This window comes from Equus quagga, chromosome 2, assembly GCF_021613505.1.
Source record: "Equus quagga isolate Etosha38 chromosome 2, UCLA_HA_Equagga_1.0, whole genome shotgun sequence".
NCBI lineage: Eukaryota > Metazoa > Chordata > Mammalia > Perissodactyla > Equidae > Equus > Equus quagga.
The window spans coordinates 150,089,666-150,102,641 of NC_060268.1; the positions used below are offsets into that span (position 1 = coordinate 150,089,666).

General features: G+C 43.0%; 1 protein-coding gene across 4 annotated transcripts in view; it reads left to right on the forward strand.

Annotated features, from left to right (window-relative positions):
- PLCE1 (phospholipase C epsilon 1) overlaps positions 1 to 12,976 on the forward strand; it is a 299,107-nt gene that overhangs the window by 119,318 nt on the left and 166,813 nt on the right. For all 4 annotated transcript variants that reach the window (XM_046653787.1, XM_046653789.1, XM_046653791.1 and 1 more), the window contains exon 3: positions 12,128 to 12,416. In XM_046653787.1, the coding sequence (XP_046509743.1) occupies positions 12,128 to 12,416 (289 nt within the window). The remainder of the gene's footprint in view (positions 1 to 12,127; positions 12,417 to 12,976) is intronic.

Here is a 12,976-nt window from a genome sequence, read left to right on the forward strand (position 1 = left end):
GAAGAGACCTTGGGTGAGAGAGAGGATTCGTGCTATAACTTCCGTATTAATCAAGAGGATTAGTAAGCTCCCATTTATTAAATGCCACATATGTCCCAACCACTGTACTAAGTGCTTGCCTTTGTGGGTGCACTAGCCCAAAATTGAATTCAGAGTGTGGCTGTTTGCAGAGCTGTGGACCAGAAAACACGCAGATGTCTCTGCATGAGTTCTTATGCAGGAGGCTGGACAAACTTACTCCTGAGCGTAGGAGACGCTCCACAGCCTTGGGAACAACAGCGAATAACTAGGTGGGATGGGGGGTGATGGCTTTTGAGGGTGGGAAGTTGTCTCAGCTTCTGCAGGAAAGTGGGCATGGCCTTGGAGCCCTACAGATTCAGGCACTGATACTGTTATGACCACTTGGATGCTCAAGGGCTGCGTAGCTGGAGACAAAGAACTCACAGCTATCTTATCTCATTTAACCCTGGTTTATAACAACCCTGTGATAATCTCCATTAAAAAAACACAAGTTTTTTTGTGGGCAGAGCAATATCTTCCAGGAGGTCAGCCTCAGGCAGTCTTCAGGCAAGGAGTAGAGGAAGGAAATGTAGTGTTAGTTGCTGCAGAAGTGATGACCCAGGCGGGAAGGGGCCTCTGGGTGCCATGAAGACAGACAGCAACACTGATCCCTTCTAGCTGGGCAGAGGGCTGGAGGTTAAAAGCTGGGATGAGGTGAGTAGGAATTCAGTTGGAGCACAGGAAGCAAACAACATGGCCCTCTAGGTTGGCCTTGGTCCCCTCCACCTGTTGTGGACACACAGCAGCCTGGAGCCACAGGACTTCATGAACTTTCTGTCCCTCACAGCTTCACATGCGCACAGCTTAGCAAGAACGCTGCCCTTGAGCCTCTGAGCCAGGGCATCGGGGTCTATGCGATTTGTGAAAGTTTGTTTTTGTCTTGCAGGGGCTTTGTCCCCATGTGATTCATTAACTGACCCGTTACTCCTTAGAGCTGCGGGGAGCCTGGTAGTTCAGGCCATTAAATCCCTTCTGTCCGCCTAATTCACAGCCCAGCATCACAAGCCTCACAACATAATCCATTTGTCCTGATTTGATTTTTTCTTTTCAAGAGGGCTCCTTGGCAGCCAGGTTTTCTCATTACAATATGATTCATCTGTATGGTAATTCCCAGTAGAATGAGTATCTCAGACATGATTCATCTTTGGAAATATTAAGCTGGAAGCATCATTTCAGAAAGCCTGTTACATTCACAGCCACAGAGAATTTCTGCAAGAGATGCCCCTTCATTCAGCCAGCATTTGTCAAGTTTGCCCTGTGCTGAACTCTGAGCTAGGGGTTTTGGGAAATAGAGAGATCATAGGACTTCCCCTCTCCCCTTAGGAGCCCCCATTCTAGAACGAAGATGACATGGTTGTGAGTGTTTGTGGAGTAGATGATGTGAGAAGTGCAGTCAGAGGTGAAAGGTAATGTGTTCTCCTTCAAGTCTCAGGTAGCGGTTCTCGAACTTTAGCAGGAGTCAAGATCACCTAGGGGGCTTGTTACAACATAGATTTCTGGGCCCCAGCCCCAGAGTCCCTGATTCAGTAAATCTGGGGTGGGGCCCAAGAATTTGCATTTCTAACAAGTTCCCAGGTGGTGCTGCTGCTGCTGGTCTGGAGACCACGCTTTAAGGACCTGGCTCTAAGCCTTCAGTTATTGCTCCATTGCCTGCTCTCTCCATTGCCTGCAGCATGCTAAGCAGTGTGCTCTGTGCTGGAGACAAAATGTCAAATAAGACATGGCCCCTGCCCCTCTGGGAACTCACAGCCTGGAAGAAGGGGTGTAAACAGTAGCTTCCATATTTTATACAAAGTGCCGCTGTAGAGTTTTGCATGGGGGCAGTTGGAACACAGAAAAGAAGATGTTCATTTCTTGTTGGAGTCCAGGGAAGGCTGCGTGTAGGAGGCAAAATTTGAATGCAAGGGTGAAATGTGGAATGAAAGAAGTTATGTGGAAGGGCATTTCCAGATGTTAAGTTCCCGGATTATGAAAGGTCCTCAGACATCCTCTCACACTCCTTAGATGTTTCCTGTAGTAATAAAGGTTCGACTTCCTGTAGAAGCTGGTGGCATCGCTCTGGTTAATTGGCCTGGCCTCAGCAAAGCCTTTATTTTTGGCTCTCTGGGGCTCTGTTTGGTCAGCGTCTCGTGCATGGTCTGAATATTCTCAGTAGAATGGAATTCTCTGCACAAGCACTTGAATGGAATGTGGAATCGAGAGCAGAGGAAGCAACAGCCTGCTACCAAAATCCTACTCCCCATCTCTGGCACTCAGGTCTCCAAGCTGCCTCAGCTACCACCCCCTACAACAGCCTCACTGTTTTTGTTGACTCTTTAGGAAATTTGGCAGTCCTTATATCATTGCATTTTGTTTAGCCACACACACCCATCAGAAATCAAACTTCCGTCATCTTTAGCCTTCTAGAACACTGCTTCTAGATTCCAGAAGTTAGGAAAAGGGCCCATGAGACCAGTAAAAGGGGTTTCCAAACCACAGCTCTTACACTTGATTCCATGAGGGAGATTCTGCATTGTTACCCAGGCTGTTAACTCTCAGTTAACACATAGTTCAAATAAATGTGATTATTTGTTTTTCTAGCTCAGGCTACTTTAAGGATCCCATTCTAGGGAGGATAAGGGTGCTCTTAAAAGTAGATATATAGGGGCCAGCCATGTGGCCAAGTGGTTAAGTTCGCACTCTCTGCTTTGGCAGCCCAGGGTTTCCCCGGTTAGGATCCTGGGCGTGGGCATGGCACCACTCATCAGACCATGTTGAGGCGGCGTCCCACATGCCACAACTGGAAGGACCCACAACTAAAATATACAACTATGTACTGGGGGGATTCAGGGAGAAAAAGCACACACACACACACAAAAGATTTAAAAAAATAATATTAAAAAAAAGAGTAGATATATGTCACTAGTGAGAAAAGTGAAGGAGAATACTGGAAAGAGAGAGTGAAATATGAGATTCTAACTATACATCATCTTAGAGAATAATGATGATTGAAATTAAGGTGAATTAATGTCCTCTATCTGCTATTTAAGAAGGCTAGGAAGTATAGGTCATCAAACAGTAACATTGTTGGAGATAATGTTGGCTGACCGCTTCATGTTAAAGATGAGAAAACTAGGGGGCCAGCCCAGTGGTACAGTGGTTAAGTTTGCATGTTCCTCTTCGGTGGCCCTGGGTTAGATGGTTAGGATCCCAGGTGTGAACCTATGCACCGATTAACAAGCCACGCTGTGGCAGGTGTCCCACATATAAAGTAGAGGAAGATGGGCACAGATGTTAGTGCAGGGCCAATCTTCTTCAGCTAAAAAAGAGGAGGATTGGTGGCAGATGTTAGCTCAGGGCTAATCTTCCTCAAAAAAAAAAAGATAAGAAAACTGGGAGGGAGAGGTAGGTTTCAGACACAGGGCAGATTTTGTCCTTTTAAAAATAAATCATCATTCTCAAGCATCTGTCGTTGTCTCTGTAACTGCAACTCCACAGTTGTTGAAGTAAATTAAATTGAGAGCTAATATATGAATCCATATCCTGTTTTTTTTAAGCCCTATGATCCTTACAAATCATCGTTTTCCTGAAAAGTCAGGATGGAGAATAGATCTGATTAAGCATTCTCAACTCTAAGCCAATTGGCAAATGAAAATGAAATAATGCTAAACTATTGGTAAATTTCAGGACAGGCCATGTTTGGCTAGTAGCAGTTAGAGCCTCATTTGGCTACGGCTATTCTGAATACTTTGTAAAGACTTGATGCCATTTCATGTGATTTCTCTATCTGATTCTCAGCAAATACAGGTGAGAATACAATGTCACCTGTAGTTCAGATGAATCCTATAAATTCTTGACCAAAAAATTGGAGGATTCTAGCCAAGTTCTTGGCAAAGATATAGAATAGAGACGTTAATTCAATCAAGAACTATTTGTTGAGAAGCTGTAATGCCAGACACTTCTAGACACTAGAGATATGCAATGAAAAAAGAAATTAGGTCCTCATGAAGCTGACGTTCTAGTGGGAGGAGACAGACCATAAACCAAGAGAGATGAAAGGATCATTACTACAATTACCCGCCTCCTAAAAGTGGTTTCTTTGGTGACTGTAGTATAGAATTCCCTACTTCCATTTGGTGGTTAGCAGCACTGGCCTAGAGATGGTGAGTCCTGATGCTAAGTCCTAGCTGTGTGCACGTTAGCTCCTTATTTTTAAGTCGTGGTAATAGTAGCACCTCTTCCTAGAGCTGTTCTGAAGTTTCGGTGAAATCATGTCTCAGTGCTCAGTGCCTACTTCGTTTTAAGCACTCAATAAATGTTGCGGTGATTGCAAGTATTAAGAGCCAGTGGACACCTAAGTAACAAGCCTCCTTCTTGTTGAAAGATTTCAGACGATATGCCATCAAATCTTGGAACATCATAATTTCCCGTAACCCTGATCCCAGAAAGATGGCTTTTGAAACAGAGCAAGGAAAAAATTGATGCCTCTTGACAAGTACCCTCTTTGATCCCAGTACAAGCCAAGTTAAGACAAAGCCTGTTCTGGCTGTATAGAGGCGGAAGCTTTCCTCCTGGGTGAGAGCTGTGCACATGCTGTGTCTGGCTGCTTCATGTTTTTCGGTGCACTGAAGTCTTTGGCTTTGCCTCCATATGAATTACTCCAGGTCTCTTCAGCCTTGGATGTTTGTTTTATTTTGTTTTGGGTCTGAACTCCATGTCTCAGGGCTGGTTTCTACAAGGCATCCCTCTTTCTTGAGTCACAAGAAACTGCAAATGTTTTCTTAAGTGTTGTCTAAGCACTGTTTGCTTTTCTGCAAGTAACTTCATAATATCAAGGTTATTCTGCTCAAATGCAGCATTTGCCATAATGGGAGTAGCGTAATTCCATGGGGAGGATTCTCTCACAGTTCCCAGTGGTTGTTAAACATAGGAGCCATAAGGGGCACTGTGGCAACACTGATCTATAGCTCTCTATATAAATCTTAAATCTCTAAGAATTATGACCAAATGTAGAAAGCTTGACTCCTTTCCTTTCCTCATTCCCAAGAACTTCAACAAGTCCTGTGGAATCTGTATCCAAAATATATCTTGACTATATAGAACAGTCTGCAATTTTTTTTTTAAAGATGGGCCCTCAGGCTGGCCCGGTGGCACAGTGGTTAAGTTCGCACATTCTGCTTTGGCTACCCAGGGTTCGCTGGTTTGGATACCCAGTGCGGACATGGCACCACTTGGCAAGCCATGCTGTGGTAGGCATCCCACATATAAAGTAGAGGAAGATGGACGTGGATGTTAGCTCAGGGCCAGTCTTCCTCAGCAAAAAGAGGAGGATTGGCAGCAGTTAGCTCAGGGCTAATCTTCCTTAAAAAAAAAAAAAAAAACAAAGATTGGCCCTGAGCTAACATCTGTTGCCAATCTTTATGGTTTTTTTTTCTTCTTCTCTCCACAGCCCCCCAGTACATAGTTGTATATTCTAGTTGTAGGTCCTTCTAGTTCTGCTATGTGGAACACCGCCTCAGCGTGGCTTGATGAGCAGTGCTAGGTCCATGCCCAGGATCCGAACCTGTGAAACCCTGGGCTGCTGAAGCAGAGTGCACGAACTTACCATTTGGCCATGGTCCAGCCCCTGCAAAATTTTTTTTTTTTGAAGGAGATTAGCCCTGAGCTAACATCTGCCGCCAATCCTCCTCTTTTTGCTGAGGAAGACTGGCCCTGAGCTAACATCCGTGCCCATCTTCCTCTACTTTATATGTGGGATGCCTACCACAGCATGGCTTGCCAAGGGGTATGTAGGTCTGCACCCGGGATCCGAACTGGCGAACCCTGGGCCACTGAAGCGGAACATGTGAACTTAACCACTGTGCTACCAGGCCGGCCCGCCTGTAATTTTTAATTAACTTATTTGGTCCACTTATTTATTGTCTGCCTTCCCCACTAAAGTGAAGCTCTTCTTGCACACTATTGGATCCCCAGCAATTGGCCTTAACACAACATGTATGCTTAATGAATATAAATCAATTGTTGAATGAATGAATGGATACATACCTGTTTAGCAAGCTTAGATGCCATGTTGTAACATGTTTATTTTATCTCAAAAAAGATATTGACCCTTACAGGGTAGTAGTCTGTCTAGTTTTCAGCATGTTCTATTACCACATTAATCAAGTGAGATAGAGGTTATATAATTTTTTCACCTAGTGAAACTATAAATCCCCATATAAAGGAAACATATTTGAAGATTCATTAGTCATAAGTTGGCTATTTTCAAAAGTAATTTAGGGGGCCAGCGCCATGGCCAAGTGGTTAAGTTCACGCTCTCGGCTTCGGTAGCCCAGGCTTTCACCCGTTTGGATCCAGGGCGCGGACATGGCATCTCTCATTAGGCCATGCTGAGGTGGCGTCCCACATGCCACAACTAGAAGGACCCACAATTAAAATATACAACTATGTACTGGGGGGATTTGGGGAGAAAAAGCAGAAAAAAAAAAAAGAAGATTGACAACAGTTGTTAGCTCAGGTACCAATCTTTAAAAAAAAAAAAGTAATTTAGGATGACCATGAAAGGAATTATCATGAATAAAAACAATAACAATAGCCATGTAAACATCATTGAACCCTCTTGCCAAATAATGATGTTTTCTTGAATCCCACTGTTTGGGCTTTGGGTGTGACCGTGTTTAGAGCAATGGATCAAGCTGAACCACAGGGTTGGACAAACCCAGATTTTAATCCGGGCTCAGCCTCTTACTAGCTGTGTAAAATTGACTGTATTTCTCCACCTCTCTAGCTTACTGTCCCCATCTGCAAATTGCATCAACCTCACAGGGTTAGTATGTGGATTCAAATCTCATGCAAGTAAATACTTATCATTGTGCCCAACACTTCATCATTGTGTCAGTTAACTTTTGCTTTGTAACAAAGCACTCCCAAAACTTAGTGACATTTCACAACAATTATTTATTTAGCTCCTGTTTCTGTGAATTGGCTGGGCGGTGCTCCTAGTCTGGATCAACTCATCTTTGCTGGGCTTTCTCATCTATCTGTGATGGCAGTTGGACGGGCCATTGGATGACCTAGGATCTAGGATGGGCTCACCATGTGTCTGATTGTTGGCAGGCTATCAGCCAAGGTGACAGGAGTGACTGGGCCATGGTCTCTCTCCTCCAGCAAACTAGCTCTGGGTTCGCCATATGGTAGTTGTTGCAGATTTCCCAAAAGCAGCAAGAGAGAGCAAGCTCCAACATACAAGTATTTTTCAAGATTTTGTTTGCCTCACATTTGCTAAATTCCCATTGGTTAAGCAAATCACAAGGCTGGCCCAGAATCTGGGAAGGAAATAACATGTGGCCATTTTTGTAGTCTACCACAGTCATCGTTGTCACCATCATTGTAAAAAACAATATTTGTTGAGTGTTTACTAAGTGGTAGGTGCTGTTCTATTCATATAACATTTATCAAAGCTTGTCTTTCTTACCACAACCTTATGAGGCAGGTACTGTTATATCTCCATATTTGGAGAAAAGAAAACCGAGGCACAGAATGGCAAAGCAACTTATCCAAGGTCACATAGCTGGGAAGCCAGGCAGCTAGGGTTCAAACCAACACTCCAAAACCACACTCATAATAACCATTCTATACTCTCTCCTCTTCCCATTCTGTATATGTGGGATTTTACATGATTGCTTTCTTTTTAAGTGGATGATCTAACAAGATGTTATGGCCTGATGTTAACATGTTCCCTGAGCACTGCCATATCTTCCACTGCTTCATTCACCTTTTAGCATTTTTCCAAGAAGTATGTTGAATTCAGCTCATCTGGTATTGGTATGACTAGCATGTGTTAGTCCAGAACTTAAAAGAAGCTGTTGATCTCTTTCTGGTTCTTTGTGGATGGGGTGTTAGCAATGGTAATGGCAGCTCAGAACTTTATTCTTAGAGCTATTCATCTCTTATTTCTTCAAACAAATTTGAGGACTTGGAAATGAGTAGCTGATAGCAATGCTAAATGATTACCTAATATATACATAACATTTTTATACATTGAGAGCAGAGACCATGGCTTTCTCTCTGTATCCTCGGCAACTAGCACAAGGAAGAGCACACAAAGGGCACATTGGAGGAGCTCAGTACATGTTTATTGTGTGTATCTGCAGCCATGTCCATATCCCACTAAGGCAAGGCTCACAAACACACATACTGATGGTGACCAGATTGGCCAGGTGTGATCACTAGAGAGTGGTGGGAACTGGTACCAGCTGGAGAACTTGTGCCCCATCCAACAGGGGGAAGGTCTAGCCGTTTGACACCACATGGGAATGTTCAGTGGTGCCAGATTGTTCCATTTCTCAGGAGATGCTATAATATCAGATGTGTATGTAAACTTTCCTGATTTCAAGAAAAACACTGTGTGTCAGATGAAGCAGGTCTTTTGAGTAAATCTGGCCCGTAGCTAGCGCATTTGTGACCCCCTACCTTAGGTACTCCTTGGCACCTCTATATTGCATTACAACTGTCCTGAAGGCCTGAGGAGGAATGGGAGGCACAGAATAAGGCAGAGATGGAGCAGTGAGATGATAAGAGAGGAAGGACCCCCCAGAAAGATGGGTGATTGTCTGTTTCAGAGATTTCACAAAGGTCAAGGAAATGAGAATAAGAAAAGGCCATTTGATTAGAGCAAATTATTTCATACAACATTGCGTTCACAGGCTGCGTTCTTAAAAAAATAAAATAAAATCCATGATCAAATAACATGAGAAATACTCAAACACTCAGTTAATCAAAATAAAATGGATTTCTTTACTCTGACCTGTTTAATTGTCTTTAATATTCTAACACGCAATGTAAATCTTCAGAAGAAGAAATATGCACTGAGTTTTTCAAACTTCCATGATCAAGATGTCCCTGTTTCATGTAATCCCTCTAGATCTAATGATTTGAGGAAAACACTTTGGGAAAGCTGGATAAGGGACTGGATGCGACATTAGGAAGCTCTGAAGGCATGATGTGGAAACTGGAATGCATAAGATAATGAGTGAGGGCATAATGAGCCAATGGAGCAGCTTGGCAAGTAAAGAAAGTAGGTCAACCCATTAGTACCTAAGAACTGTCAGCATCTTGATTTTTGTAAAATAAAACGTTTTTAGCATCATTCCTCAGCTAAAAACAAACAAACAAACAAAAAAACAGAAAAAGTGAAGGGTTCCCCACCTCTGATGGATTAAACCTCTTTGCTTGACATTCAAGCCTCTCCTTTATCAGGCCAACTGACCTTTCTAATTTCCCATTTATGCCCTACACTCACTCTCTGCTCTAAATACCCTGCTCTGCTCACTGTCCTTAGGATGAGTTCACTGTTTTCCAACTCCTTCACCCATGCTTACCATGTGCCTCCCCAAGCTGCTCCAAGTAGAGCTGTGCCTCTTTTCCAAGTCTCAGATCTGCCTTCCCTCTGAAGCCTTCCTTGGCCATCAAACCTCACAATGGGTTCTTTTCTCTGAACATCTAGAGCATTTACTTCTGAAGGATTCATTTGAGATTCAGTGTGTTGGAGATTCCTTGTATGACTTGGAGCTGAGAGAAGAAATGCATGTCCTGAGCTCTACAGCTCTCTATCCTGTTTGCCTTCACAATAGACCCAAATAAGGTTAGGATGATATTGTCCAGCAGCATGTAAGAGCAGGTGAATTTCATAGACTATGCTCTGTTGTTCTACAGCCACTTGCTTTTTCTTGAGGATAGAAGAGTCCGTTCTCTTCTTTCTCAATAGTAATAGGTGCCATTTCTAGACTCTAGGCTGATCACCTTACATGTATTATCTTGGCGAATCCCACAACATCCCTAAGAATAGGTGTTATTATCTGCATTTTACAGAAGAGGAAGCTGTCTCAAAACATTCAAGTCAGCTTGCTCATGCTCTTGCTCATGAGCAGCTCTCTAGCTGGTCAACGTAGAGCCAGGTATACAGCTCTACACACCTGACCTCAAAATCTGGGCTCTTTCTGTCCCAGCACACCATCTCCATGGCCACATTGGCCACCAGAAATTTAATGACAGAGAATTAAAGCTAAGAATTCACACTCTGCCTTCAAGTGGCAAGTATATAACATTAGGCAAAGGAAGGGAGAATAGAAATCTAGTTATGGTCAGTGCACTTTGAATATCAGGGGGGTTTGGGGTACATTCTAGGATCTCCTAAGGACCTAGCACCATTCACTAGGGGTCCTTTTGAGTGCTCGTGGGCCCTGGTTAAGGTGGGATTTGGAGTGTGCAGCGTCATAGAGCAGCCTGCATGGCCTGGAGGGCATGCAGGGGTCTTCTTTTCCCTAGACACTTAGTGATGTCACGAGAGGGGGTGACCTCTATTTGCACCCTATTGTGAGCTCTTTGCTTATCTGTCTTTCTCCCTTACTAGATTGTGAACTCTTTGAGGGGAGAAGCTGTCTTATTTACCCAGGCCTGACCCATGACTGGTACAGATCTTCCTTGACTTACAAGGGGATTATGCCCTGATAAAGCCATGATAAATTGAAAATATTGAAGTCAAAAATGCATTTAATACACCTAAACTACCGAAACAATATCATAGTTTACCCTAGCCTACCTTTAACATGCTCAGAACACTTAAAATTAGCCTACAATTGGGCAAAATCATCTAACACAAAACCTATTTTATAATAAAATATTGAATATCTCATGTAATTTATTGGAGACTGTACTGAGAGTGACAAACAGAATGGTTATATGGGTACAGAATAGTGGCAGGTATATCAGCTGTTTACTTTCGTGATCACATGGCTGACTGGGAGCCGCGGCTCACTGCTGAGAATCAGGAGAGAGTGTTGTACTGCATATTGCTAGCCTGGGAAAAGATCAGAATTCAAAGTACAGTTTCTACTGAATGCATATTGCTTTTGCACCATCATAGTCAAAAAATCGTAAGTCAAACCATCATAAGTCGGGGACTATCTAAACACATAATAACTATTTGTTGATTTGATAAATGAATCACAAGTCAACCGAGGCAAGGTGCTCAAGGTGGCATGATGGAGACAACACAATGTAGTAAACCTTTATTCCACCATTAAAAAGCTAGATTAACTCACCCCAAGTCACCCATTAACTTCCCTGTTGTTTATACACTACCCAGAAGTCTCTGACTTCCCAGAGACCTTGACAGAATCCCAACCTCTCTGCAATAATGTCAAACCTCATAATTTTCAAGCCTCATCTTCTAAATTAGATTGTGAAATCCTGCAGCACAAGAGGTGTGTGTGTTACTCTTTATGCATGCCCCACATCTTTCAACACCGTGCCTCACACAGAGCCAGATCTATATAAATGCATGTTGAGTGATTGCATTGCAATGGACTGGAATTATGATTGGGAACCTGTCCTAATAGTCCAGTCTTCTTGAGATAATTCTTGGTGAATTCAGGTGATAAGGGAAGAGGAAATCAGGATAGTGACAGAGACAGAGCAGGAAGAGTGGGCAGGATCTGTCTACTCATTGGATGAGAGAGGTGAGAAAGGAGGAAGAGGAAAAAGGATTCAGAGACTTTGATCGAAGCTGATGGGTTGAAGGATTACGCCCAAGAGAAAAATATAGAATTTCTCCTTCCCCATGACGCTCCCATCCTCCCTTCAGTTTGAGCGTGGAGAAAAGATTCCTCATGAATGTCAGGCTAAAGTGTTCCTTGGAGGCAGACAGACCTGGGACGATCGCTCAGGAGAGCCTGAGAAGACAGAAAGGAAAAGTTTGCCTTTGTCCCTCTGCACAAGAGCTTTGCTGTGCTGAGGAAGAGGAGGAAAAGTTTGAGCTGAATAGATTTTTGGTTGGTACAACTTGTAAGTGCTCTGTTTGATAGCAGGGTTGTTTGAATGGCCCAGTTCATAACTACACATAGCTTTTCCAAATAAATGGTGTCTGTAGAATGTTCAGGTTAATGCATGAGTCCAGTGCAGAAGAGTGTTTGTGCTTAGAGCGACTGAGCCTTCTTTCTTAATAAGTCATCTTGGCATTTTGTCAACAAGTTGATTTGCTTTTCTAAGAAACTAGATTAATACTTCCTGTACTTTGTGTTATTCACAGATCTACACTGCAGTGAGAAGGGGAGAAGGAACAGAAGATACAATTGGATCTCTTCTCCATTTCTTCACAGAGCTCCCAGCCTCCGAGAGAGCCCATGAAAGGATTAGCATTGGTCCGTGCTTAAAGCAATGTGTCCGAGACACCGTGTGTGAGTATCGTGCCACCCTCCAAAGGACTTCCATATCACAGTACATCACCGGTTCTCTCCTAGAAGCAACCACATCTTTAGGAGCACGAAGTGGCCTTCTCAATACTTTTGGAGGATCCACTGGACGAATGATGATGAAAGGTAATGTCTGAAATTTCACTTTTAACTTTTCCTCTTTGAGTGCAGAAAAGAATCTAAGTTAACATTTATGCATCTCTTGATGGAAAATTGAATTCACTTATCAGCAACTTTAAATAATGGTAGCTGCTTTAAGAGAAGATAAAAGGTAGTTCTTTATAAAAATTCCTTAAGGTGTAAACATTCCACGTAATAAGCGTTAAGATTTTGAATTTCAAAAGAAGTAAATGATTAAAAGGCTATGTTTAATTTTTTAAAAAATTATTCAGACAGGTGGTTTATCCTAGTGGTAGTCCATGACAGATGTCAATTCCTGTGATAAGATGCCTGTAAACAAGTGTAGTCATATGGTCGCAGTGAAAACCAACGGTGGACAGGAACAGAGTAGAATTTAGTTCTCCTTCCTACACAGAATCAATAGGTTCATGTTGAGCAGAAAAGCTAAAGGCCATCTTCCAATGGCTCCCATCTTGAAAGACAAGATAGTCAGGCATCCTGCTGAAAAATGAAAGTCAGTGGAAAATGGAGTCCCTCAGCATTGGAACTTCCCAGCTACTTGCCAC